This window comes from Podarcis vaucheri (genome assembly GCF_965113315.1).
Source record: "Podarcis vaucheri genome assembly, chromosome: 12".
Classification (NCBI taxonomy): Eukaryota; Metazoa; Chordata; class Lepidosauria; order Squamata; family Lacertidae; genus Podarcis; species Podarcis vaucheri.
The window spans coordinates 58,475,365-58,503,132 of record NC_138750.1 but is presented as its reverse complement, the minus strand read 5'-3'; the positions used below and the strand labels follow the sequence as shown (position 1 = coordinate 58,503,132).

At 46.3% G+C, this 27,768-nt stretch overlaps 2 protein-coding genes across 5 annotated transcripts in view; both read left to right on the top strand.

The window, feature by feature from the left end:
- The window catches only part of GJC2 (gap junction protein gamma 2), a 73,384-nt gene extending 60,485 nt beyond the window's left edge, over positions 1-12,899 (top strand). For 3 of the 4 annotated variants that reach the window (XM_082192538.1, XM_082192537.1, XM_082192536.1), the window contains one exon: positions 9,408-12,899. In XM_082192538.1, the coding sequence (XP_082048664.1) occupies positions 9,428-10,693 (1,266 nt within the window). In that variant the 5' untranslated portion in view covers positions 9,408-9,427 and the 3' untranslated portion in view covers positions 10,694-12,899. Of the gene's footprint in view, positions 1-2,405; positions 2,989-9,407 lie in introns of those variants that run through there. The other variant, XM_082192535.1, reaches the window with a different exon arrangement.
- Positions 12,900-19,281: 6,382 nt separating this feature from the next.
- Positions 19,282-26,255, top strand: IBA57 (iron-sulfur cluster assembly factor IBA57). Its single transcript, XM_082192558.1, has 3 exons — positions 19,282-19,725; positions 21,522-21,868; positions 23,380-26,255. The coding sequence occupies exons 1-3, from the start codon at positions 19,292-19,294 to the stop codon at positions 23,772-23,774; spliced, it is 1,176 nt and encodes a 391-aa protein (XP_082048684.1). The 5' UTR covers positions 19,282-19,291; the 3' UTR covers positions 23,775-26,255.
- Positions 26,256-27,768: the final 1,513 nt, after the last annotated feature.

Here is a 27,768-nt window from a genome sequence, read left to right as displayed (position 1 = left end):
TCAGGTATACTGGGCCTAGGCCATTTAGGGCTTTAAAGGTCAGCACCAACACTTTGAATTGTGCTTGGAAACATACTGGGAGTCAATGTAGATCTCTTAGGACCAGTGTTATATGGCCCCAGTGGTTGCTCCCAGTCATTAGTCTAACTGCTTCATTTTGGATTAGTTGTAGATTCTGAGCCACCTTCAAAGGCAGCCCCACAGAGAGCGCATTGCAGTAGTCTAAGTGGGAGATAACCAGAGCATGTACCACTCTGGTGAGACTGTGCACAGGCAGGTAGAATCTCAGCCGTCATATCAGATGGAGCTCTTAGTATAGCAGGGATACTGTGACCAGGTAATTGGTTTGCCTGCTCAGCCTGCTGTTCAGATGCTAACAGCTAATGGGCAACTTCCAGGTCCTCCCTGCCTTTATGAACCATAGTACGCCAATTTTATTCTTAACATTTTCTGTCTGGCTTGCAATTCATCTCTGGGTCCAGTTCAAGGACTGATAAAAGCCCTTGGTACATCTCTCCTTCTCCCATATGCCCCTACCCTTACCTTAGCATTGTCCACAAAGACTGTTCTCGGTGTGCCCTTTTGGTCTGAAGTTCAGAAAAATGGCAGAGGAGGGGCCTTTTCAGTGGTGGCCCCCCTGGATGTAGAATTTCCCCAGGAAAGCTCACTTGGTGCCCACATAGTGGTTTTACCAGAGCTTTTAAGATATTTGGTGAGTGGGGGAGCTAGCTTCTGTTTGCTGGGTTTTAGCCCTTGTATTTAACAGTTGGTTTTCACTACTGTGCTTTTCAAAAATTGCTTTTTATTTTGTGTTTGGTTTTTTATGGTGGTTGGAGTTTTAAAAGTTCATTGCGGGGTTTTTTTATTGCATCTTGGTTTTATTGCTGCATTTTATTGTGCAGTGCCTAGATAACTTTTTTAATGAGGTGTCTTAGAAAGACAAATAATAAATGCCCGCAGATTGTTTTTTTTGGCTGCTGTCTTGTGCACTTATCAGGGAGTAAACCCCATTGAACTCTGCTGGGTTTACTTCTGAGTAGATGTGCGGCGGACTGGGCTGTTAGTATCTCAAGAGGGAGGGACTGTAATTCACTGGTAGAGAGTTTGCACTTGTGTACAGAAGTCTCAGGTCTCATCCCTAGCAAACGGGTCAGGAATCAAATTATGGCAAAGACCTCTGTCTGAGACTCTGGAGAACTCCTGCAAGCCAGAGTATGCAGTATTGGGGGCAAATGGGCAGATAGTTGACCTGGTATAAATCAATTTCCTATAACATGGTGACTTCCAGATGTTGGACTCCAATTCCTATCAGTTCTGGTCAGAGGATGATGGCAGTTAATAGACTAACATCTGGGATTGAAGAAGCCTCCAACCAAGAGTTTGAAAGGCACACTCACACCCCTTTTCCCCAGCTTTAAGGTCTTGGAAATCTCAAACATTATCCCTGAACACAGGGCAAAGTATTGAATTATTTCCCCGCTAATTGCACAGACTGGTGTGAATGCAGCACATTGCCAATTGATACATTTAATTTATTTGCAGACTAAGCAAAGTGGGTAAGACCGTGCCCACAAAAAAAGTGTTATTTACTGAGCTTGGATCCTAGAACAATAGACGGGGTAGTGAAATATACTCGGAGTTGAGTGTGAATTTCATGCTCTTTATTCAGCTCATAGGAGCAATGAATGAAACTTTCCCCATTATTTACACAATGGGCCCCGCAAGATTGGCTAATTCTGGGCTGCTTCTGTAAGCCAATCAGGTTGCTGATTCACTTCATCCAGGAGCCTGATTGGCTGCTCCTGCAGGCCAATCAGGTCGCTGATTCACTTCCACCTGGAGCTGGATTGGGTGGCTCCTGCGGACCAATCAGACTGCTGCATTCTGGATCCTATTGTTCTAGGATTCAGCTCAGTACATAACAGGTAGGATCCTAGAATGCAACAACCTGATTGGCCTGCAGGAGCAGACCAATCAGGCTCCAGGGAGGAAGTAGAGTTAGCCAATCACACGGGACCCATTGTGTAAATAATGTATATAAAGCCTGAGGTTTTGGGGGAAAATCAATAACTCTTCCTATGAGCTGAAATAAAGAGCATGAAATCACTACTCAACTCTTAGTATATTTCAAAAAGCCTTCCTCCAGTTGCAGAAATGTGGGTATTTGGGGGCAAACCCACACAGAATTTCAGGCATCACAAATTCGTACTTTATGAACTGGCTTTCTGGGCTACAGGTTGATGCCACCTCCCTGCCCCGGAAGTTGCCAATAGCTTCTCAGTGTTTAAGTGCAGAAATGGCTTTCCTGCTCCTTCCTTGAGGAGTCTTTCTTTCCTGCCAGTGACTCCCCTCCAGATCCCAGCCCATGTGCTTCCCAGATGTTTCTCATTAGTCACGCTTTCCGTCCTCCAAATCCGTTACTGATGCCCTAGACTGGCGCTCTTAACTTTCGCCCAATAAGGGGAAAGCAAAACACAGCAATGTTAAACCAGAAGGATTTTAAGGAGAGTTGCAGAGTGGGGTCTTTTTTCCCTTTCCTTTCCCCCTTTTTCCTTTTATAAAATCCCTGCTTAGTCAGCTTTTTCCAGCACAGGACGCATGGATGGACCCAGTGAGAGCAAAGACTGGAATACCTTCCCGTCCACTCCCATGAAACTTTTTTCCGAAGGCTTCTCCTTTTCCTCCTGAGAAGGAAAACGTGGCTTTTGCTCTTAGCCGATGCCCCCAGGGTTACTGGGATTTTTTTTGGGGGGGGGATAGAGGTGGAGAAGGGGGGTGGCAGCTTCGTTGTCAGAAAGGCGGAGTCCGGCAGGATGTGTTTAAAAGTTCGCTGAAAAGTCTCCTTCTCCAGCTGGTGGGGCGTTAGTTTCACGAGACATTTTCCTGATGGGGATTCATATTCCCCACTGCCTTCCTGAAGAAACGGTGGTTGTGGAAAAAAATTCTTGGGAAGATCTGGATGGCAAGGGAGCCTTCAGCCATGCCTTTGTGAGTAGCTTATTCTTATCCATTTCTCTCTGTTTTCATCTCACGGCGTGAGAATCGGGGGGAAGAATGGAGGGGATACCCAAACAGGGTGGGTGAGAATGTGTTATAAAAATGAAATGCTACCAAACGACCGCATTTTAGTTCTCCTGCTTTCTTTTCCACCGCCTCAAACCGCGCTTTTCCTTAATCCTCATCATACATGAGTTTTCCAGACCCACCAAGTATCCCTGTTTTCCAGAATTATAGACGCCGTCCCGGTCTCTGATTGTCCCGCGTTTCCTTAGGACGTCCCTATTTTCACCGGAGAAATGTTGGAGGGTGTGGACTTCTCCTGAGCTGCCTATCCCACCTCTCTCTTTCCTTGCGTTATGTGCTGGCCTTTGGAGCTCATGTAACATAGAATCATAGAATCATAGAGTTGGAAGAGACCACAAGGGCCATCGAGTCCAACCCCCTGCCAAGCAGGAAACACCATCAGAGCACTCCTGACATATGGTTGTCAAGCCTCTGCTTAAAGACCTCCAAAGAAGGAGACTCCACAACACTCCTTGGCAGCAAATTCCACTGTCGAACAGCTCTTACTGTCAGGAAGTTCTTCCTAATGTTTAGGTGGAATCTTCTTTCTTGTAGTTTGGATCCATTACTCCGTGTCCGCTTCTCTGGAGCAGCAGAAAACAACCTTTCTCCCTCCTCTATGTGACATCCTTTTATATATTTGAACATGGCTATCATATCACCCCTTAACCTCCTCTTCTCCAGGCTAAACGGTGAGGAAGACGAGAGATCTCAGCTATGGCGTTCAGTCAAAGAAAAGGTCTGTTGCCTTTGAGCGCTCAGGCCACGATGCAGTGTTCTTAAGGCAGTTTCCCAAACGTATCGAGCTTCCGTCCACCCGTGCCCCAGTCCTAAAGTTGCAGGGCAATCCTATTTACTCTTCAGTAAGCCTCTCAGAGTGGTTTGTTGAGGGTTCGTCCTCATTTATCCGCAGGGAACTTGGGTAGCGTTGCATCAAAGCAAAGCATTATCCTACACCTCCCAGTGCATTCCTTATTGTAAAAGGTCTTATTTTTGGGGGGGGAAGCGGGTTTCTTGCACAAGACACCCCCCTCATTCACTTCAACTGCACAACCTGAATTTGCCGGCGTGTGATTGAATAGCAACACTCTGGTAGCATCCTCAGTTTAATGGGGCTGCCTAGCGAATACGGTTTGTTGTCTTGTTACAACCCAAGCCCCAACTGCAACAAGTCCTGTATCTCTCTTAAAGTCTGTATTTTGAAGTCTAAAAGATAGATAGGAGTGTGTTTGTGTTCTTGGGCCTACGGAAGTGTATCCCATAATAATCTGTTAGTCTTGAATGGGCTACAGCAGGCTCCTTAGTTGTTTTAATGCACCAGACTAAAAGTCCAAGGCTTTGTACATATTTTTGTTTACAGTGGTACCTCAGGTTAAGTACTTAATTCATTCCGGAGGTCTGTTCTTAACCTGAAACTGTTCTTAACCTGAAGCACCACTTTAGCTAATGGGGCCTCCTGCTGCCGCTGCGCCACCGGAGCACGATTTCTGTTCTCATCCTGAAGCAAAGTTCTTAACCTGAGGTAATATTTCTGGGTTAGCGGAGTCTGTAACCTGAAGCGTATGTAACCTGAGGTACCACTGTACACTGGTTCCTCTGTGCTCTCAGGCAATGACATTCCTGCTCCTTCTCTACTGCTTGTACAGCACCATGCAGATGGGACATAAAACGGGAGGAGGGAGGAACTACACTGTGTTGCAAGTTGCTAATACAGTGGTACCTCGGGTTAAGAACTTAATTTGTTCCGGAGGTCTGTTCTTAACCTGAAACTGTTCTTAACCTGAGGTACCACTTTAGCTAATGGTGCCTCTTGCTGCTGCCGCCACACGATTTCTGTTCTCATCCTGAGGTAAAGTTTTTAACCCGAGGTAGTATTTCTGGGTTAGTGGAGTCTGTAACCTGAAGCGTCTGTAGCCTGAAGCGTCTGTAACCCAAGGTACCACTGTCTGTACACAGCCTTACTTCCACCCATACTTCCACCCAAATGTACGACAACCCTATTATGTTCTTATCACAATTGTCCCTGCACAAACTTTCCCATCCCCAGAGCATAAAATATCTGGATCCATGTTTTAGTAATACAGTGGTACCTCGGGTTACAAACACTTCAGGTTACAGACTCTGCTCACCCGGAAGTAGTACCTCGGGTTAAGAACTTCAGGATGAGAACAGAAATTGCGCGGCAGCAGCAGGAGGCCCCATTAGCTAAAGTGGTGCTTCAGGTTAAGAACAGTTTCAGTGAAGAACGGACCTCCAGAACGAATTGAGTTCTTAACCAGAGGTATCGCTGTAAATAAATGCGTAAAAAGATCGATCCCGTGTCCCCAGGCCTCACATATGTACCCTGTGAATCAGCACAGCTTACAAAAACAACAGAGTCTTTGGAAACAACATGGCGGCACTTGGCCACCCAGGCAGCGGTGGAGGAAACTGTTTGGGCGCCTGGGGCGGTGTGCCCAGGGGTGGGGCAAGCCGCCCATAGCGATGGGGTGAGCCACCCATAGGGTCAGGGCGCACCACGAGGCCTCTGGAGTCTGCCTGCCTCCTCCCACTCAGCCACCCTGACACCCGGGGCGGCCCCGCACCCACCGCACCCCCCTTTGTCCATCCCTGAACCCAGGCCAATGAAGTCATGCTTTAATAAAAAAATTGAGGGGAGAGATAGAAGGAAGTCAGTCAACGATCGTGACTCATGGTTTTTACAATGCATAATTATTCGTTCTACAAGGAAGTCTTTATGGCAGTCCTACTTAGAAGCCGAGCTATTATCAGTCCCATTTTCCACCCTGAGTTTGTACCAAGCCAGTCCCTCTGACCAAACATAGTTGGGTGGAATCTACACACATATGTAAAAAAAAACGCGGTGAAAATGCTTTTTTGAAAAATACATTGAATTTTGCATCGCTCACTGTCTCCATTCGTGTGTCACATTTGTATATTGTACTTTACAACACATTTGAAACGTTTTATTCGCAGCTGTGTAGCTGAGTCCTTTGTTAACAGTCAGAGGCAGAGCTGTTAACGCAGGCTATCCATTCACATTGGATGTCTTGTGGGACGTTTAATTGATGTTTCTCCTGCTGGCTGAATAAAGACCGAAGAGGATATAGAAAGGAGAGTTTCCTTCTAGCAATGAACCATTCTGTCTTCCTCAGAAAACTGCTATTTGTGATTATTATTATTATTATTATTAGCATTTTAAGATCACTCTTCCACTGAATAAGTTTTACAAGTACAGTGGTACCTCGGGTTAAGAACTTAATTCATTCTGGAGGTCCGTTCTCAACCTGAAGCTGTTCTTAACCTGAGGTACCACTTTAGCTAATGGGGCCTCCCGCTGCCGCCACACAATTTCTGTTCTCATCCTGAAGCACAGTTCTTAACCTGAGATACTATTTCTGGGTTAGCGGAGTCTGTAACCTGAAGTGTTTGTAACCTGAAGCGTCTGTAACCTGTATCAGCGTTAAGACAGTACCTGCCATCAGGTTTACCACGTCAAAGACACAGCATGAAAGGAAAAGGGAATTGAGAGGGAGGAGGAAAAGAGGAAGCTCAGGCACTTGGGCTTAAGCTACAAAATTCCCATAATGGCCTGCTGGAATGGAACCATTTGGAGAGGAGTTGACAAATATTGCAGCAACGGATGTCAACAAGAGACAGCATTTGTGCTGGGCTCTGTACCAGGTCAGGGGAATCCATCCCTGAACCTGCCCCAAATCGTGGAGCTTCTCCTAAGGTCTGCTCTGGGCTCTGTCCCCAGCCCGCCCACCCCATTCTAGAAGCCTGGACTTCAATACTAAGGAACGCTCACTCCGGCAAGACAGTTCACGGGCAGGTAGGGTGTCAGCCTGTGTACCAGATGGAGCTGGTAGACAGCTGCCCTCAACACAGAATTGACTTGCGTCTCCATGGACACCTGTGAGTCCAAAATGACTCTCAGGCTGCACACCTGGTCCTTCAGAGGCACAAGAAACACAGCTGTTGTTGTTGTTAGCTGATACTGCCCCATACCTGGAGGTCTCAGTTGTCCGACAAACACAGCTAGCAGCTTTAACTGTGAGGAAATTGTGGTGCTCTCACAACAGGAGCAGCATCTTGCAGGTCAACAGCAATCTGGCCTGTTGAGTTACTACAGCTCTGAAGTCCCTCTGAAGAAGTCACTGCGACCAAGAAAGCCCACAATACAGAAGCCCAAATAGGTTCTGCAGAGGGTAGATAGCTGAAAGACCTCTGGATTGCCCATGTTAGATTGTCATTTGGAAAAATGTGTTTGTTCTAAATAAACTTTAAGTAAGGCAAAAAACCAAAAAAAACTAAGGAACGCTAGGTATCATGGCGCACAAACCAGGAATTGCATGGTGGGCTTGATGCACCTCTGGTTTGGCTTCACTAGGGGACATTAGGCAACCCCTTCCCCCTGTTCTCTTGGCCACAACCGTACAATATGCTTAGAACAGGGGTTCTCTAACTTTTTCTCTCTGGGCCATGCCTTTAGAATAAAGATGTGCTCATGCCACAGTGAATTCTTTATTGATAATAAAAAAAAGAGTCAACTCCCAACAGTGCTTGATTTATGACATAGAACGCAACTACTATAAAACCATCATGGGACATCCCAAAAGTATAAAACAAGGCAGCTACTGTACATAAGAAAGCGAATCATTTCCCAAAATACAACTATAAACAAGCCTCTTCATATGTACCTTTAAGTATGTGTGCAAAGTCAGTGAGAGGTGTGATTAGCTTGCTTTTGCCAGACAATCTCATTTATATTGGGTCTAATTAGAGACAGACTAACTCTCATCTCCTGATCAGTGCAAAGAAACCGCCTTTCTCTTTCCTGCTCTTTCTTATTGGTCAGAATGGAAAATCCCTGTTCACAAAAATATGCCGTGGAGAACTGTAGGAGAAATGCCAGTGCTCTGGAAGAAAAGTGTGGATACTGTTCTTGGTTGTGTGTGTGTGTGTGTGTGTACTATACTATACTGTACTGTACTGTACTACATTGAAATGTTTAAATGCTTCTTTGATGGTCCGTGACTCTTCTCACACTTCCCATCCTCTCCTGCCACACCTTTTGAGAACCACCAGTTTAGAATAATGCTGCCCTACCTTACAGGGCTGATGTTGTAAGAATTACTGAGATGTGGTAAGCGCTGCGGAAATGCTAAGTGCGGTGGTAGCTCGGGTTAAGAACTTAATTTGTTCCGGAGGTCTGTTCTTAACCTGAAGCACCACTTTAGCTAATGGGGCCTCCCACTGCCGGAGCACAATTTCTGTTCTCATTCTGAAGCAAAGTTCTTAACCCGAGGTACTATTTATGGGTTAGCAGAGTCTGTAACCTGAAGCGTATGTAACCTGAAGCGTATGTAACCCGAGGTACCACTGTAAATGTTATTAGAGATATGAAAACACAGCCCAAAACTGCCAGCAGGTCTTAGAATAGGATTCGCCAACGGCACTTGGCTCCAGCCTGCGAAGCAATTTTACCCAGCCTCTGATGACTCTGCCCAGTCTTTATCAAGAGGGAAGTCTAGGCTTTGCCCGGGGTTTCCTCTTGTAAGGAAAAAGTGTGTACAAAGTTCTTGTGTGTCACAGAGAGATTTCATACCTCAGGTCGACATCCCTCTCTGACTCAGTGCCTCTATTTTTAGAATAGTAGAAAGCTGCCTTATACAGTGGTACCTCGGGTTAAGAACTTAATTCGTTCTGAAGGTCCGTTCTTAACCTGAAACATTTCTTAACCTGAGGTACCACTTTAGCTAATGGGGCCTCCCGCTGCGTGATTTCTGTTCTCATCCTGAAGCAAAGTTCTTAACCCGAGGTACTACTTCCGGGTTAGCGGAGTCTGTAACCCAGCCTTTCTCAACCTGTGGGTCCCCAGATGTTGTTGAACTACAACTCCCATCACTCCTAGCTAGCAAGGCCAGAGCTCAGGGATGATGGGAGTTGTAGTCCAACAACATCTGGGGACCCACAGGTTGAGAACCACTGCATGTAACCCGAGGTGTTTGTAACCCGAGGTACCACTGCACCAAGTCAGACTGATGGTCCATCTAGCTCAGTGAGGTTTGCACTGACTGGAAGCAGAGCATATATGAGCCTTGGAAAACTCCTAACAGGAAGCAGGTGGGATAGCTCAGTCGGCAGAGCATGAGACTCTTAATCTCAGGGTTGTGGGTTCTAGACCTATGTTGGGCAAAAGGATTCCTGCATTGCAGGGGGTTGGACTAGATGACCCCCGTGGTCCCTGCCAACTCTACAATTATGGTGTAACAGCAGCATCTTCTGTGGGACAGACTGGCATTAACTGTGCTTTGACCTCCCTTGTCCTTTTCTTTCAGGTTATAAATGATTAGCCCCTATGACAAACATGAGCTGGAGTTTCCTCACCCGCCTGCTGGAAGAAATCCACAATCACTCCACTTTCGTGGGGAAGATCTGGCTGACGGTCCTGATTGTCTTCCGCATCGTCCTGACGGCCGTCGGGGGCGAGTCCATCTACTCGGATGAGCAGAGCAAGTTCACCTGCAACACCAAGCAGCCCGGCTGCGACAACGTCTGCTACGATGCCTTTGCCCCGCTGTCGCACGTCCGCTTCTGGGTCTTCCAGATCATCATGATCTCCACCCCTTCCGTCATCTACTTGGGCTACGCCATCCACAGGATCGCCAGGTCCTCCGAGGAGGAGAAGAAGAGGTTCCGGGGCTTCAAGAAGAAGAAGCAATTCGCGCTCAACTGGCAAGCCGTCCGTAACCTGGAGGAACCCCCGGGAGCCGAGGAGGAAGAGCCCATGATCGTGGATGATGTGGCGGAAAGCGAAGAGAAGGTCAAGACGAAGGAGGAGAAGAAGAAGGAGCAGCAGCAGAAGAAGCATGACGGCAGGAGACACATTCAAGAGGAGGGCTTGATGAAGATCTACGTCTTCCAGCTCCTCACCAGAGCCTCTTTCGAAATCTGCTTCTTGATAGGGCAGTACATGCTCTACGGCTTCGAGGTCACGCCGTATTACCTTTGCACCCGGCAGCCGTGCCCCCACGACGTCGACTGCTTTGTCTCGAGGCCGACAGAGAAGACCATCTTCCTCCTGGTGATGTACGTTGTCAGCTGCCTCTGCCTCCTCCTCAACGTGGCCGAGATGTGCCATCTGGGCATCGGCACCATCCGCGACGCCATCCGCGACCGGAAGGTGCACAGCTTCCGCCAGCCGCCCTACAATTACGCCGCCTACCCGAAGAACATCTCCTGCCCCCCGGAATACAACCTGGTGGTCAAGTCGGACAAGCAGGCCAAGGTCCCCAACAGCCTGATGGCTCATGAGCAGAACTTGGCCAACGTGGCCCAGGAGCAGCAGTGCACCAGCCCCGATGAGAACCTCCCGCCGGACCTGTCCACGCTCCACAAACACTTGCGGGTGGCTCAGGAGCAGCTTGACATTGCTTTCCAGAGCTACAACCACACACAGGCGAACGGGCAGCCGTCCAGAACCAGCAGCTCGGCTTCTGGTGGGATGGTGGCAGAGCAGAACCGGGCCAATACCGCACAGGAGAAGCAAGGCGCTAAGCCCAAAGCCAGCTCAGAGAAAGGTAGCTCGAACGGCAAGGATGGGAAAAACTCAGTGTGGATCTAACAAGGTATATAGCCTGATGACGACGAGGTGGGGGTGGCTTCTCTGTCGGGAACGGAACCGGCCCCAAGACGGCGCTAGCAATGGGGTTCTTTTGGGGGGTCTTGCCAAATGAGCAATGCATTTCAGGACCATCTAGTGGGTTGGCAAGAAGCCTCTCGCCGCCATCCTTCACCAAGCCTGCCCCCTCGATGCAAGAGTCAGCTACCTGGAAGTGGCGGAACCCTTTGCACATGTCTTGTTACTCCTAAAGAGAAGTCACCAGGTTGTGCCATGATGCTTCCAGAGAATATTCCTGGGCAGTATCCCATGTCAGATGGAACGGGGAGAGGGTGTGCTGGCTGCACGGCCTGCCCTCCAGTTAAATGGCTTATCCCCATGATGTAGAGGGCCTGGGACTCCAGATTTGCTCAGTATGGCTCTCAGGTATCACCTCCCTTGCTGTGCTGGTTGCATTTGGGATGTCTTTCCTTCCTCTGCTTTCCCCGTTCCTCTGCTTTCCTCCTTGCCATTCCATCCTTTTCCGCTTTCCACACTCTTGCCAATCTATCCATTGCTGCCTCTTATGCCCCCGTTTTATCCTTAAGTTCGGTACCCGATAGGTTGTGTGTGAACTGAAAGTCGTGTCACTTCTGGCTGCATCGATTCCAACGGCAGCCCACACCAGCTTGCAAGTTTGTGGTCAGGGCCTGGGTTTATGGAGGAAAAAGTGTGAGAATTCTGTGTCCAAGGCTTTATTGCATCAAGACCACTGTTCCTCCATAGGGGGTTGTCTGTGCTAAGCAACTGTCAGTCCAAACCATGCCTCCCCTTTCCTCCTTCCATTCTGCTTTAAATGACTGAAATAACCCTTTTAATTTCTAACCTCGTTGGTGGAACGCAACCTGCCCGCCTGCAGAAGCTGCCGCAACATCTTACAAGCTGCTCTGAGTGGTTGATCAGGTTTGCAGGAAGACCACCGCTGCACTCGCTAAAGGTTTACTAATCCATATACGTAGCCATGCCCTCCTCTGAACTGTTTAATGGCTTCCGCAAAGCAGGAGTCAGCTTTCCAAGACGAGGCTGAAACCCCAAATCTAGCATGTCTGTGGGATTTTCACAGTTGACTTCAGTGGAGTCACCTGCTTCAGAGATGTGCAGGGTTTACTCCCTTGATCCTCGGCAGTGAGCTGAGAAGCAAACAAAGACTAGAGCATTTTCTTCCTTTGCAGTGGAAAATGGAGCATTTCCTTTGGCCGCTGTCACTGAGAAGGGTTTTTAACCACTGCTTGTACCACACCCTAACCAAAAGTGCCTTAAGTAACGCTGCAAGGACGGAACACCTGAACCCTTGTGATATCTTTGTTGTATCTCTGTGTAGAGCGGGGATGGGGGGGAACCTGTGGCTTTGCAAATGTTCTGGGACTCCAGAAGTCAGTGTGCCCACCTCCCAGATGTGGCCGCCCTCACCTTCCTCCACCTGAGCATGGATGTTGCAGATAATCAGCGTACCAGTTGCTCAGGCATCTGGACAAAGCTGACATCTGAGGAGTACCCACAATTTGCAGGGAAATTGATCATGGTGTTGCATTTGCAAGCACATACACATCTGCGTGTGGAAAAGCACTCAGGCAATATGTATTATATTTTCAAAATGAAATATTGAGCCGGGTCTGTTCTCCCCTTGCCAAATTGCAATAGATCTCTGTGTGGTTAAAATCAAACCTCTGTTTCAGGCATGGGGAACCTATGGCTTTCCTTGCCGGACTATAATTTCCATCATGCTTGACCACTGACCATGATGGCTGGACAGGCCATCTGGGAATCCTACAATAAATGGATGTCCACGGTTGCTTGCCCCTGCTCCATTTGGTCCTCAGAGTCTAGAGACTGCAAACGTCAGATACAGAGAGAGACCAGTTTGCCTCAGGAACTGAGGTCAGGGGTAGTGTCCTTGCCATACTATGGATAAGCCAAAATCGTGGTCAATATTTATGATAAATTGGGATTCATTTTGGAGGAAGAGAGTCTCTTCGCTAACATAACAAGGGGGGTTGTAAATGTAGGTGTTGCCAACTCCCCTTTTCCAATCAGAGGCTGTGATTCTAGCAGTTGTGTGGCAGGCAGAAACTTGACAGGTGCAGTCCTCCCCAAAATGATGGGAAGCGCGAACACTGTTGAATTTCTGCCTGTTGTGCGGCTGCTGAAAGTACCGTATTTTTCGCCCCATAGGGTGCACCGGCCCACAGGGCGCACCTAGTTTTTTTGGGGGGAGGGAATAAAGAAAAAAATTATTTCCCCCCCAGGCACAGGGCTGGGGCGGGGGAAGCCCGAGCTTCCCCCGACCCCAGCCCCCAGAACAGGCTGCTCTCCGCAAGCCTTGCGAGCCCGGCAGGAAGTCGCGCCGGGCTCCCAAGGCTTGCGGATAGCTTCCTGAAGCCTGCATTCACCCCATAGGATGCACACACATTTCCCCTTCATTTTTTGGAGGGGGAAAACTGCGTCCTATAGGGCGAAAAATACGGTATGTCTTGAAAAAGGAGGCAACCCTAGCTAACTTGTCGACAAGCAGTTAGTTGGAGGAGGGAAAATTACATATGTAATCAAGGAAACAGTAAAATAAAATTGCTTTCCCATCAGGCAAGGGCTCTTTAATCTCAGGGAACAGTACACAGAACAGGGACAACATCTGGGCTCCATTTCCAATTTGGGGTAGAAGGAAATCAATATTCCAGGGATGAAGCAGAGCTAAATTTGTGCCGGGATTCACCAGGTCTGAGCCCCAGCACCTACCTTCAGTGAAAGCTCATGGCTTAGCCTATATTTTGAAGGGATGATGGAGCAGACATTAACATCATGGCAAATTGGTGGGTCGTGAAGTGAGGGCTTCATGGAAGAGAGGGCTTTCGGTGGCTACTAACCATGATGGCTGTCCTCTGCTTCCACAGTTGAAGGTAGCAATTCTTCTAAAAACCAGCTGCTGGAAAATGAGCTCTTGGGCCCGGATCCTGCTTACAGGTTTCCCACAGGTCAGCCATTGTGAGAACAGGATTGTGGATTAGATGGGCCATTGGCCTGATGCAACACTCTCTCCTTATGTTATGTTCTTATCCATCGCCAGCATGGAAGTCTTCCAATTTCTTTCTTTCTTCTCTTAATATCACTCCTGGGTTACCGGGGAGAAAAACATTGAGGGCTGCCCAGAGGAGCTGCAACTACAAGTCTCTCCACAACCAACAAAAAAATCCCCATACCTCTGCAATTTGCTGATTTTAGCACTCTTTCAAATTCAAAACTCAAGCAGACAGTTCTAGTTTCGGAGCCTTTTGGCTGAGCACCAGCGGAAATTGTGGTGCTGAGAAGCAGGAGGGCAGCGTTTCATGGTGGCTTCCCCATACTGAAATAGTTGTGCGAATCAGCTGCCCTCGGGCTGTTTTCTTGCTTAAACTTTGATATAAGGAGCTCTAGAGATTTGAACAGATTACCCCTGAGCACACACAGAGTGCACTCCGTGCTCCTCTTTGTTGCCACTGAGGAGCGCCTGTAGTTTCTCATTCAGGTGTTAGGAAGAAAGGCTTACAATTCTGGATGTGGTGGGTGCAGGTATATTTGAATCTCTGCTCTTTTCCCAAAAGTGTTGGGGGTGGGTAGGAATAAAGCACTGGGAGGTTTAACAAAAAAATTCAAAATTTCAGAAGGTGAGAGAAAAATAAACATATCTGCCATTTTTCATGGCAAGGAGACTCCTTGCTCCACAATGCAACCTTCTCTTCCCTAGGGAAATAGGTTGTCCTAGATCAGGGGGCCTCCATTTGTAATGGGACTACAACTCCCATCATCCCCTGTCCATCGGCTGTGCTGTTTGGAACTGTTGGGAGTTCAAATCCAACAACCTCTCAAGGTCCACAAGCTCCCTGTTCCTGTTGGAGACATAAATCACGCTAGGCACAAATATTGGGTGTCATTATAAAATACCCTTTCAAAGTTTCAATTCACATGACCATTTTGATACTGTAATCATGGCTTGATCTACACTGATCTGGAAACGCCATAAAAATATATAGCTCCCAATGCAATTTATCTTTGGCGACAGATCACTGCTCTACAGCGCCCTCTGGTGTCACATTCGTATAACACATGTTTAAAGTTATAACTCCCCAGTGTAGATTAGTCCCTGAAGCCGCAACCATTTTTATCTTTGTCCTGGTGAACAGCATTGTGGTCAGCTGCAGCAGCACAATATCGCTATAGACAAGAGTCCACCAAGCTTCTGCTTTTGAAAGAATGAAGCAAAAACGAAAACAGTGGAACCGGGGGGGGGGGGGACCACTTTGCAGTGATGACTTCAGTGTCAAAATGGCTGTGTGAATATCCCACATCCCTTTTCAGACTTCGTCCTAGCAAACAGAGAGGCTTCTTGAGTTTCTTCAAACCTTTCCCATCCATTTCCTCCAAGTCTGTTTAGCCGCTGGCTAATCACCTGTTCCCAAAGTGAGGAGAAGAGAGCAAATCAGAAATTACAGGAAAATTCTGGCTAGTGGCCATGAACTCCCTGTAGGTTTACATAAGGGTGGTGAAGTATCCTTTCCAACACTTGCCCCAATGAAGATAAAGGTAAAGGTAAAGGGACCCCTGACCATTAGGTCCAGTCGTGGCTGACTCTTGGGTTGTGGCACTCATCTCGCTTTATTGGCCGAGGGAGCCGGCGTACAGCTTCCGGGTCATGTGGCCAGCATGACTAAGCCACATCTGGCGAACCAGAGCAGCGCATGGAAACACCGTTTACCTTCCCGCTAGAGCGGTACCTATTTATCTACTTACACTTTGACGTGCTTTCGAACTGCTAGATAAATACCGTATTTTTTGCTCTATAAGACTCACTTTTCCCCTCCTAAAAAGTAAGGGGAAGTGTGTGTGCGTCTTATGGAGCGAATGCAGGCTGTGCAGCTATCCCAGAAGCCAGAACAGCAAGAGGGTTTGCTGCTTTCACTGTGCGGCGATCCCTCTTGCTGTTCTGGCTTCTGAGATTCAGAATATTTTTTTTCTTGTTTTCCTCCTCCAAAAACTAGGTGCATCTTGTGGTCTGATGCATCTTATAGAGCGAAAAATACAGTAGATGCAAATTTAGTCAACTCCTTCTACACTCCAGTGTTACTGCAATGACCCCAATTGGACTAGGAAAATAGCAAGTGTTCATAGAAAGTGGCCAGCTGTTGCCAGATTTGTGCACATGCTACTTCACTTTACAGCTTTTTAAAAAATGTGATTCCCTGCAAAGAATAAGCAACATACAATAATGATCTGCAGTAGAGAAAGTTTTTAAGAACCCATTGTTTTAACTATAAAAGTCAACACTTCCTCACAAGGCACTCTGGGAATTGTAGTTTTATGAAGGAGACTGAAATCTGCCATAAAGAAATTGCAACACTTTCCCTGCAGTTCCCAGGCGGTCATGTGGGAAGCTCTAACAGTCAATATGGTTTTTAAAAGGTTTCAAGTTTAAAAACCAGAACAGAAGCCAGATTATGCTGTCACTCACATTCCATTCCACTGGAAAATACTTGAAATTAACTAAAAGGCCATAACAAATCTATGCTGTTATATTACTATTTTTTTTGTACTAACTTGCAAGTTGTATGAGAAAGGTTTCGAGTGCAAAACTGACTCTTTTCTCTGTAAATATTTTTCATGTAAATTGTTACCGTTGGATTGTATTTAGAATGATAGGACATTTAAAAAAGCAACAGCACAAAACTGTTGGATGTTCGTTGTTCAATACTAATAAAATGGAATCAAACTTTTGATCTGGTTTGTTGTATGAGAAGTGCAATGCAATTATCTAGAAGGGTTAATGTGTGTCCTTCAAAAGTTTTTGTTTTTTTTTAAATGTAGTCATGGGGACTTGTTTCCATGTTTGCTAGATTATAACTCCTAACAATAAAACACAGGGTAAAGACATATTTGATGTAAAGATTGCTGCCACCCATCAGCCAAAATTCCTCCTGATGTCAATAACAGCTAAAATACCAGCATATGGAACACTGGCTCACCTGTCAATCTTCCCTGTTGTTGTTATCCTTCAGAAAGGCTGCCCTCTCCCCATCCCTTTTCAAAAGCTCTGCATGTTCATTAACTTATTAAAAACAAAAGGGAATATCTGAACATCACAAAACTGCTCAGAAAATGTTAGTGACTTCTTAGAGACGACACAGGCGCTAGTCAATCAGTGCTGAGCTCACTAATTCTTGTTGCAAAGCTGAAGAAAGATTCCTTCTCAGGTTCTGTCCTGGGGGCAAAAGTTGCAGCAGATGCAGCAGTTCTAAATTAGTCCCACTGCTCTAGGGAAGTTGCATGTGTCCTCATCAAAAGTACACATGAGGAAATACCTTTTATTTGGTCCAAATAGTGCTGAAGGATGTTGGATGCAAGCTTTGGAGTTACACAGGACACCTCGTGCATTTCTGCACCAGCGCTCCTTTGAGATAGCACATTTTGGTTTGACTATCATTGTTCTTGCAGTGAGAAGTGAAAAGGCTAAGGCGTAAGCCTCATTAGAACAAAAGGAGAGGAAGTCCCATTAAAACATCTTCCAAGAAAACACAAATATGACTATACTACACAGCTGTGTACTTGTGTGTCAATGTTCCCCACTGAAACCAGCAGATATTACCGTATTTTTCGTCCCATAGGACGCACCTAGTTTTTTAGGGGGGGAATAAAGGGAATTTCCCCCCTTTATTTCCTCCCTAAAACCGGGTTGGGGAACAGCGGTATGGCGGCGCTGCGCCTCCCAGCTGTTTCCCGAACTTGTGGGGCTGGGCGATGTATGCCCAGCGCGAGGGGCGCTCTGCTTAAGGGCACCCCTCGCACCGGGCGGCAGGCTGCTATCCGCAGCGTGGGGAGCCCTGCGGGAACTCCCGCGGGCTCCCCAGGCTTGCTGATAGCTTCCTGAAGCCTGGAGAGCGAGAGGGGTCGGTGCGCACCGACCCCTCTCGCTCCCCAAGCTTCAGCGAAAGCCTGTATTCGCCTCATAGGACGCACACAGATTTCCCCTTCATTTTTGGAGGGGGAAAAGTGCGTCCTAAGGGCGAAAAATACGGTATTTTTGAATAAACATGCATAGGACTGGGCCCACTCTTAACTTCAGCCTTGAATAACTGCTTTACAAAATTTACTCTTCTTCTGAATTAATTGACTAGAGAAGATTCAGTTCATAATAGTGTAGTATATAAGATCGCTAAGTTGAGAAGGCTCTTGCAAAGCAGCAACCCGCAGGATCGAACCCCCAAACTCCCCCTCCCCAACTGCCAAGGCTGTGCATCGGATCCGGCCAGAACCTGAAATATAGAACTGCATTGGGCCCAATATGGGTGGTGAGATTCCTGGATCGCTCTGCATGTCCACAGCAATCTGGAACTGTCAAGGGGCCAGCAGAAAGCCTTAAGGGGTCTGCTTTGCTCAGGGCCAGCTCACTCACGAGGCAAGGTGAGGTGACCACCTCAGGCAGCAGGATCCACTGGGGCAACAGATCCCAATGTAGATCTTTATTTCCCCCTAGTTCCTGAGGTAGCTCTTCACTCACCCTTCTGGCGAACCAGAGCAGCGCATGGAGACGCCGTTTACCTTCCCTCCAGAGCGGTTCCTATTTATCTACTTGCACTTTGACGTGCTTTCGAACTGCTAGGTGGGCAGGAGCAGGGACCGAGCAACGGGAGCTCACCCCGTCACGGGGATTTGAACCGCCGACCTTCTGATCAGCAAGTCCTAGGCTCTGTGGTTTAACCCACAGCGCCACCCGCATCCCTATTAATCGGAGTCTAATCCTTCCTATGCTTTGGGAATGCCATATTGTGGGGTGCAGGACACGCCTTTGCAAGCGCTTGCCTGCAGTGCCTCACAGGATCCTAAGTTCCCTCCCTGCCCCAAGGCAGGATTCTTGTGACCCATCCCCCAGGTGCCATTGCCAAGGCAGATGCCCCACAGGGAAAGCACATGCAAAGGACTGAAGCCTGCTGTAGCCTGCTTCCCTTGTGGGGAACACTCAGGTACAGGAAAACGTTTCCCAAATGGTTGCGTCCAATCCGCTTGGAATCCTATGCTTGCTTACTTGGGAGTAATCTCACTCAGCGGGGAAGGTTTGCTTCCCTGGAGCTGCAGAGAGACCTTAGGACAGGGGTCAGCAAACTTTTTCAGTCCACTGTCCCTCAGACCTTGTGGGGGGCCGGACTATATTTTCTTTTGGGGCGGGTGGGAATGAACAAATTCCTATGAGATGAGCCACAAATAACCCAGAGATGCATTTTAAATAAAAGCACACATTCTACTCATGCAAAAACACCAGGCAGGCCCCACAAATAACCCAGGGATGCATTTTAAATAAAAGGGCACATTCCACTCATATAAAAACATGCTGATTCCCGCACCGTCCGCGGGCCGGATTCAGAAGGCGATTGGGCCGGGTCTGACCCCCGGGGCTCTAGTTTGCCTACAAATGGAGCACGTGCAGCACAATGTAGCAGCAGCAGCAGCGCCTGGGCCAATAGGAGGCGGGGTTTGAAGCGACAGCCCCGCCCCCTCTCGGTGCTGCGCTCCACGCTGCAGTAACAAGGAACGGCCAGGAGGATGCGCCCAAGGCAGCAAAGGAGGCCTGCGCGCCTGCGCACTCGGCCTCGCTTCCCGCCCTCAACTCTCCGCCACACACAATATGGCGGTAGGGAGGCCGGGGCCTCTACCCTCGGCACTTTTCCTCAGGCCGCCATGCTGGTGAGGGCGAGCGCAGCGCTGCGGAGGGGCCTCCCTCGCAGGCTGCGCTTCGGCAGCGAAATAAGGAGGCTGAGCGGCGGACGAGGCGAGGAAGCGACCGCCGGCTGCTTTCCGCTGAGCCGCGCCCTGCTTCGTTTCCAAGGCCCGGAGGCGGTGACCTTCCTCCAGGGCTTGCTGACCAATGACGTGACGCGTTTGGCGGCGGAGGGCGGGGCTGCGGACGCGCCTCGCGCCATCTACGCGCATGCCCTCAACGTCCAGGGGAGGTGCCTCTATGACGTCATTCTGTACAGGTCAGTATGACGTCATTCTGTACAGGCGGGTTCCCTGCTTTGCAACTGCATGGGTGCATTAGTGAATGCAAAGAAGGGGATGCGATTTTCTGGTCCCCCATAGGCATAATAATTGCTGCTGTATATTATTATTTTAATTATTATAAAAATTATTATCGTTGTTTTAATTTTTTATGCTTTTATTATAATAGTTTTAAATTTATATACGGCCCTTAATCCGAAGATCACAGGTTCGGTTTGCAGTATATATAAAAGATGCATAAAATAAATAACAACAACGATATAGTATTATTTTATACAGGATAAAAAAAATGCCTTCAGCAGTGCAGATATTTGTCATTTTTTACTCAGGAACAGTTATTGCAAAGGCTGATGAATGCTGCTTCTTCTTTGGCGATCACTTGTAGCTGAGTAAGATTGTCTTCCATAAACACGGTTTTAACAGTGAGTCTGTAAGTGACTGTGGAGGCCAATTCTGGATCCACACATCCTTCCACAGTGGGGACATTGGTTCCCAGGCCGGAGTTGATCATGGTGAGGGGTTGCCAAACTGTTCCTTCCTCCTAGCACGTTTCTCCCTTGCGTCCTGAGTTCGAGTGTCTTCAAAGCCCATGACACCTTTGGTAAAGGCTGTTCTCCAACTAGAGCGCTTGCAGGCCAGTGTTTCCCAGTTGTCGGTGTTTCTACTACATTTTTTAAGATTTGCCTTGAGAATGATCCAAGAAGTCCTCAACGGCAGAGCAGACAGATGATAACAAGTGGTTTGTTACAACTGCTGTGAAGGCGGAGGAAGGCTGCAGCAGATAGGATCTACCGGTTTGTTGTGACTACTCATGATGAATGCAGTACAGTGGTACCTCGGGTTAAGTACTTAATTCGTTCCGGAGGTCCATACTTAACCTGAAACTGTTCTTAACCTGAAGCACCACTTTAGCCAATGGGGTATCCCACTGCTGCCGCGCCGCCGGAGCACGATTTCTGTTCTCAACCTGAAGCAAAGTTCTTAACCTGAAGCACTATTTCTGGGTTATCAGAGTATGTAACTTGAAGCGTATGTAACCTGAAGCGTATGTAACCTGAGGTACCACTGTACATGAAGTAACAATAGAACAAATAACTATTTAAGTATAGGGTTATTGCAACATATACGCAGGGTGGCCAAAAGCAAAGGAAGGCACTTTTAACAGTCAGTGTCTACATGCGCTTTCTTGGAAGTTCCACTGAGTGCTCTGGGTCTTGTTCCAAAGTCAGTATGCATGACATGCGGCTGGAGGCTGCAGTCCTGTGCCAGTTTTCTTAAAGGCAGAGCTGGCTCCAGGATTTGGGGACCCCCTCAGGCATCGTATCCTCAGTCATACGCACCTCCTCCAATTAGAGTGGTGCAAAATAAGGGATTGCAAAACAAAAAAGGACTCTTTACATGGGTGTCAGGATTTTGCCTGTTGTGACCAGCCTGTGTAGAACATGAATTTTGGCAGAGACCTCTCAAGAACCAAAGAGACTCATGGCTAGTAGCTATTAAGAGCTCTCTCCTCCATGAGTTTGTCTAATTTTCTTTTAAAACCATCCAAGTTGGTGAATTCCACCCAAATATACTCAGAGGTACTTAGTAAGCATCTATAGGGTGCCGGCTTAATTTGCTTTGTTTTCTGCCTCAGGAAACAATCCCAGCACAATATAAGGAAGAGGAGCTTTAAAAAGTTTGAGGTTCTTTGCAGCAAAGGAAAGGGACAGAACTGGGATCAAGGCTTCCTATTAACGACTCTTGTTTTCTCCTGATCTTGGATCTTTTTCAGAATTCACGAAAGCCAGCAAGAGGAGCCTCACATCCTGTTGGAGTGTGATGCCGGCGTCTTGGAGTCCCTTCAAAAGCATTTGAAACTGTATAAAATCCGGAGGAAAGTAACCATTACCCCCTGCCTTGACCTCTCCTTGTGGGCTGTCATTCCAAAGGAACTGTCTCAGGAGGGGGCCTATAAACTCCAACAGTGTGCCGGCAAAGCAGTGGTTGCAACGCCTGACCCCAGAGTGGGTGTTATGGGTTGGAGGCTGATAACCAGCAAAGGCACAGAACCACTGGAGGTTGTTCCTGGATGCCAGATTGGGAACGTTAAGGATTATCATAGGCACAGGTATAAACAAGGTAAAACTGCCCCCATCTTTGAACAGCTGTTCTGGAAGCAAAAATTTTGCTTTATGTAGGCATTGCACAATGATAACTAAACACATGAACGTTTGCGGAATTAACACTTGGCGCATCAATTGAATGATTATTGTATTTTATTATTGTATTAATTAAGTTATATCTTGCCCCTTCTCCCGAAGGAGTCCAGGGCAGCAAGGATATAATAAAGCAATAATAACACCTTCAAAACATCGGATACTGATGCCACTTCCCATTCAAGTGAATCTCAAAGCAACTTACAATTAGTTACATGATGAGAGCTGTAGTCAAAAACATTCCCCATGTTGGGGAAGGCTGATATATATTATGAAAGGCTTTCCCCACATTGCCAACCCTGTAATGTGCATAGAGAGAACCATACCAGATCTGATTTTAAGTTTTGTTTCATAAATTGCAACATATTATGACCACCGGGCTGTGGTTTTCCCCCCACTAAGCTGTAAAAATAGTTTGTTAGTGGGAATGGCAACATGCCTATAAGATGAAACAAAACCTAAAGACTCAGCTTTCCTGAACATTATTTAAAGTGACATTTATCAGCTATCTACTTTGTGAATGGAATGTTTGTAAACGATGAAGCTGACATTGAGACTGACGCTTGAGTGTGGGGTGGTGGTGACAGCTTGCTAAATTTGGATCTGATTTGTTCTTCCCCTGGCCAATACAGAATTTAATGTAAATTGTGTGAACCTCCTTGGTGGTGATCTGCTGGTATTTGTGCACGGTGTGCAAAATTCCCATAGTCACCAGTTTTCCACAACATAATTTTTAAAAAGAATTGTGAGTCTCCGGATTCTAAGGAAACACAGCTTCATCCATGACAGCAGGTACTTTCCAAACAAACACTTTATTTTGGAAATAATCACTATCACGGCATTAGTGTGAATAAAAGACAACAATTTAGCTATTTCTAACATTCTCATGAACAAGCAGTTCTGAAGTTAGGAAGGTATATGTTCTTCTTTTAATAAAAACCTGTATACGTTTTCTCTCACTATTGTGTAGTTCATTCTCATTTCCTGTCCCAGTCTTCCCCAAGTTGTTGATCTTCTACTTAACAAGCTTCCAATAAACATTCCACATTTGGGAAGGCTAAAGCACTTAAAGCAGACGGGCCATCCAGAGACAACAACAGGTTGTAATTGAAAATATCGCCGTTCAGTGCCGTTCGCTGGTAAATAGTATCCAGCCCACAATATGAGCATACCTACAGTGATTGGCAGAGGAAGTGATAGTAACCTAAGGACAAGCATTGTTAGAAATCTGTTGTGTGTAGAACCAGTTGAGAATCAGTGCAGGTGCCAGAACGAAGGTGCCGTTCCCACTGACTTACCATCTTTAGGAATTGGATCATAATGTTTTACCCCATAAGCCACTTAGCTACTCACCAGTAGCAGCACCAAATGCCAGTCAAACTCAAGGTATGAGTGTTGTTCAACACTTACCTCTTTATTTTCTCCCTTTTCCAGGTGTGCCAGAAGGAATTAAAGACCTCCCTTCTGGAATAGCCCTCCCTTTGGAATCTAACTTGACTTACATGAATGGCATCAGTTTTACCAAAGGCTGTTACATCGGCCAGGAGTTAACAGCTAGGACTCATCATATGGGTGTCATCCGTAAACGCCTCTTGCCCATACAGCTTTCAACTCCCATGTCTTCCGAGAGCATCCCTGAGGGAGCTGAAATTGTATTGGAATCAGGAAAGCCGGCTGGAAAGTACCGTGCCGGAGTAGATGAACTTGGAATGGCATTACTGCGGTTGGCTAACATAAATGAACCGCTGCATCTAAAAATATCAGGAGATTCGCACGTGAGAGTCACTGCCTCCATCCCAAAATGGTGGCCCAAGCCTGCCAATAAGTAGAGGAGCTTTGCGCTGTGGATCCTCTGCTTTGTGTCTTCAAGATGCCCAAAGAGCTTACATACAGTTCATCCAGAATTACGGTGTTTCCTTTTCATGATGGATCAATTCATCTTACACAACATAATTCATTTCAGTGTGGCTTGTCAAGGAGGAGTTCCTGGCTAGTTACACTCATTCTTTACATTGGTCAGCAGGGAAGACTAAAGTATGTTTGCATTGGCTCTATTAGGTTTCCTATTAGGACTATATATTTTTTTTCTAAATTAGCCAAACAGCCTTCACTTTTATCCATGCCTTCCTTCCAGAAAGGTTCAGTACAGCACGTGAAAATAGAACTGAGTTCTTAAAACCCCAGGCCACTTTTACAAAAAATAAAAAAGAAGTTTCTATTAAGGTTTTTCATGTTACAAAGCAAACCGGATAAACAGGGAACGTTGCTAAAACCTCGATTCACATATTAGCCTCTAAAGTAGTACCACATTTATGGAAGCTTCTGGCTACTTCTACTTGTTTCCCGTTGCAACAGCCAGCATACAGATTTGCACGTGGAGAGCGTATTTCAAAGCCATGCCTTGCTCCAGCTCTAAGCAAGCTGAGAATTCCTGCCCTTGGTGGTGATTCACCCTCAGAACAGTCACAACTTCCTAGTCAAAACAAAAAGAAATGATTGAAAAGCTCATTGAATTTCTCTCTCTTGCAGCAGTTGCTCTTGCTGCAGTTGGAAGAGGTCTGAGATGGGGAAGTTGCTGATGGAGAAAAAAATGTGTGCAGTATGATTAATAGTGATTTATTATTTAATTAGAGTGATGAGAAGTGTGCTGTAGCTACGGAGAGATTTCTGCATGGTGCCATTACTATTTTGGGCAACACTGGATTGTTTCCAATCATCAAACTTGGAGTAGACCTATTGAAGTGAATGGACATGATTCACTTGGGTCCATTAATCTCAGTGGGTATGCTATAAGCATAACTAATGTTGGATACAAACCAGTGTTTCTACAGAACTGCACAGCTCTTGGGGTATGATAAAAGTATTTATTATAATTTATCAATATAAAAAATGTAACAATGTATGACATAAGGAATTATATTAATCTATGACAGACAGAATAATATTAAAGAGAATAACTGTTGCCACCATGAAAATCCCAACAGTGAAGCACTGTGTAATTTTCTTGTACAAACATGTTTCTGTTTATCACTAGGGTTGCAAATACTTTTAAATTATAATTTATTGACTGCTGGTTTATTCTCCGCAGCCCATTGCTGCTGTTAATCAGAGGAAACAAAGGTTACTTGAGGTTTACATTTCCAGAACTCTAGTTGCAGCTCATAAAACCCTGCCAAAATTGTGGATTGCTTTTCAAAATAAGAAGTTCAAAGATGTTGAATCAGAGTCCTATTGCATAATTTGCCTTTGTGGTTAGTTAGGAGGGGGAAAGGATTTAAACCACTTTAGAAAAAAAATCAATTTAAGATATAAAATCGCATAGAGACACTTCCACAACTTTTAATGCTTGTACAATACCCTTCATGCACAAGTTATGTGGTGCTATGTTGTTCCATAGAGGTGCATGCAACTATGGAAACTTCTGGGGCGCTGGGAAAGAGTGTGTTCACCAGTTCTCACAAGAGCCAATGAATGTGACGTCACGTGCCAAGAAGCCTCCAGGTGACTGTAGCAGCTAGCATTTGACCGTTGCTGCAGCTACCTAAAAACCCTTGCCCTCACCCACGCTTATCTGGTAGCTTTTGGCTCCTGCTTGAAACAAGCATGATGGTATGGGAGTAGATGGGTTCAATATGGCATAAATATCCAAATACCTAGATTCTAATTTTAAGCCTCAGGAATCTATTCATAATTCTCATTCAATAGATGGTGCTTGTCCTGCAATAGATAGGGCTGGTGCGACTTGCCTGCCAAGCCCCTGTCTTGGTCTCTGCCAATGAAACTTTCTTAGCTACATCCGTGACTATTTAGCCATCCTATCTCCTTTCACTATGGCATCTTAACAATGGCCATTGCATGTTCAATCCACATGATGTTATCATATTTGTTAACCTGAGAAAATAATGGCAGCTTGAATTGGAGCATTGCTGGCATAGAATTTCCCCTTCGCCACCAGCTGATGGATGAGGCTGATCAAAGCATGGGAACTGGGTTACACTGTTGAAGGAGTGTGCATCTGAGCCAGCGCTTTTGAAAATACTTGGTTTTTTAAGCAGAATTATGCAATGTATGTCTGTAGGAATAAAGTTGCTCTTTAAAAGGGCCCAGTCTTAACAAACTGACAGGAACATCTGTGCAAAAAGCACTTCCATTCTGCTGTGAACTATTGCTATAAAATGTAATTGGCAGTGAAAATAGTTGAGTCACATACTTGACTGTCAAAAGTCCCAAAATTCCTGTATTAGGGGGTCAGACTAAATATCATTTCTAACTCTACAATTCTTTGATTAAATGCTCTACATGTCAATTAATGCTGTCTGGTATTTTGTAATTCAGCTTTTATGTTTAGCCTGCACTTGAGCTATGTAGACCGGTGGCTTTCAATCACTACACTGCCAGCTTTGTGTTTATTTACTGTATCTCTGCCAACCTACTCAGAGCAGTTAAAATAACAGCACTCGATCCATATTTTACTTGAAACAGCTTCATCAAATAGTAGGTGTAGAAGCGGCAGTTTGCTTCGCTTCCAACAGTCCCGGAAGTCAGAAAATCTGCCCTCTCAGGAAAACTATAAGGGCAGCTCATATGGTGTAGCAAAAAAATCTTCTTGCACCTTTAAGAAACATGTTTATTGTGGTATGAGCTTTTTGTGAGCAAGAGGCCATGAAAGCTTGTACCACTGTTGTAAGCCAAAAATGACTTCTCTCCTGAGTTTAAGCCAACCCAGAAGCTTGAGGAGTTGAGTCCAACGTTTATTGCAAAGCAATAGGTTACAGTCGAATCATTCCGCAGAACTGCAACCACGCCCAGTGGTTCAGGCAATGGTTTTTATAAAGTTTCAAACAAAGGGTTCCAATTTTCACCAATCATGTACATCATTACCTCATTTTAAGTTTACTACACATGCGCAATAAGCACTGGCAATTTTGCTGATTCGGTGTGGCTTCTCACAGTGATCTGTTACGGTACATTGTGTTAGTATGCACATTGGGAACCTGTGTTACATGTAGCCATTTGCACCATGTAACAATTTATGTTCCTGCTTTGAGCTGGATCTTTGTGATTCACATATTAGCTGTAAAGTGATACCTCGGGTTACAGACACTTCAGGTTACAGACTCCCCTGTAACCTGACACGCCTGTGGTGGGTCCATGGAGAGCCTTTCTATTTGACTGGGGTGGAGAGCAGAATGACAAATGGTCCTCTCCACATTGGCCGAAGACAATGCAACTGGGGAAAGAGCTTCTGGAACGGCAGCCGCAAGTCAACACTCTGCAGGAGATTTCCACTCACTTGCTGGTCAAATCAGGAGGAGGAGATTATGTTGAAGCTCACGAGAAGGTCCACTTTATTGGGAAGAAACTGAAGCAGCTTCTGGAAAGAGTCTCAAGTGATTTAAAGGTCTCACATGGAATAATAACAATAATAATAATTTATTATTTATACCCCGCCCATCTGGCTGAGTTTCCCCAGCCACACTAGACGGCTCCCAACTGAGTGTTAAAAACAATACAGCATTAAATATTAAAAACTTCCCTAAACAGGGCTGCCTTCAGATGTCTTTTAAAGATAAGATAGCTGCTTATTTCCTTTCACATCTAATGGGAGGGCGTTCCACAGGGCGGGCGCCACTACCGAGAAGGCCCTCTGTCTGGTTCCCTGTAACCTCACTTCTCGCAATGAGGGTGGCCTGCTTTTGGCCACCCTGCCCGCTTTCTTGGAGGAAGATTATAGCTGTGCACACCGCAACAACTTTGCCCGGTCTTTCCACCCGGTGCTGCAATTTGTCAATGGGCCTCCTCTATGCAAGAATGTTTTTAGCA

Excerpts from the sequence above, each read along its gene's own strand:
- IBA57 (XM_082192558.1), top strand. The coding sequence starts at position 19,292 with ATGCGCCCAAGGCAGCAAAGGAGGCCTGCGCGCCTGCGCACTCGGCCT. Across the intron at positions 19,726-21,521 it reads TATGACGTCATTCTGTACAG|AATTCACGAAAGCCAGCAAG; the intron begins GTCAGTATGACG and ends GATCTTTTTCAG. Across the intron at positions 21,869-23,379 it reads TAGGCACAGGTATAAACAAG|GTGTGCCAGAAGGAATTAAA; the intron begins GTAAAACTGCCC and ends TCCCTTTTCCAG.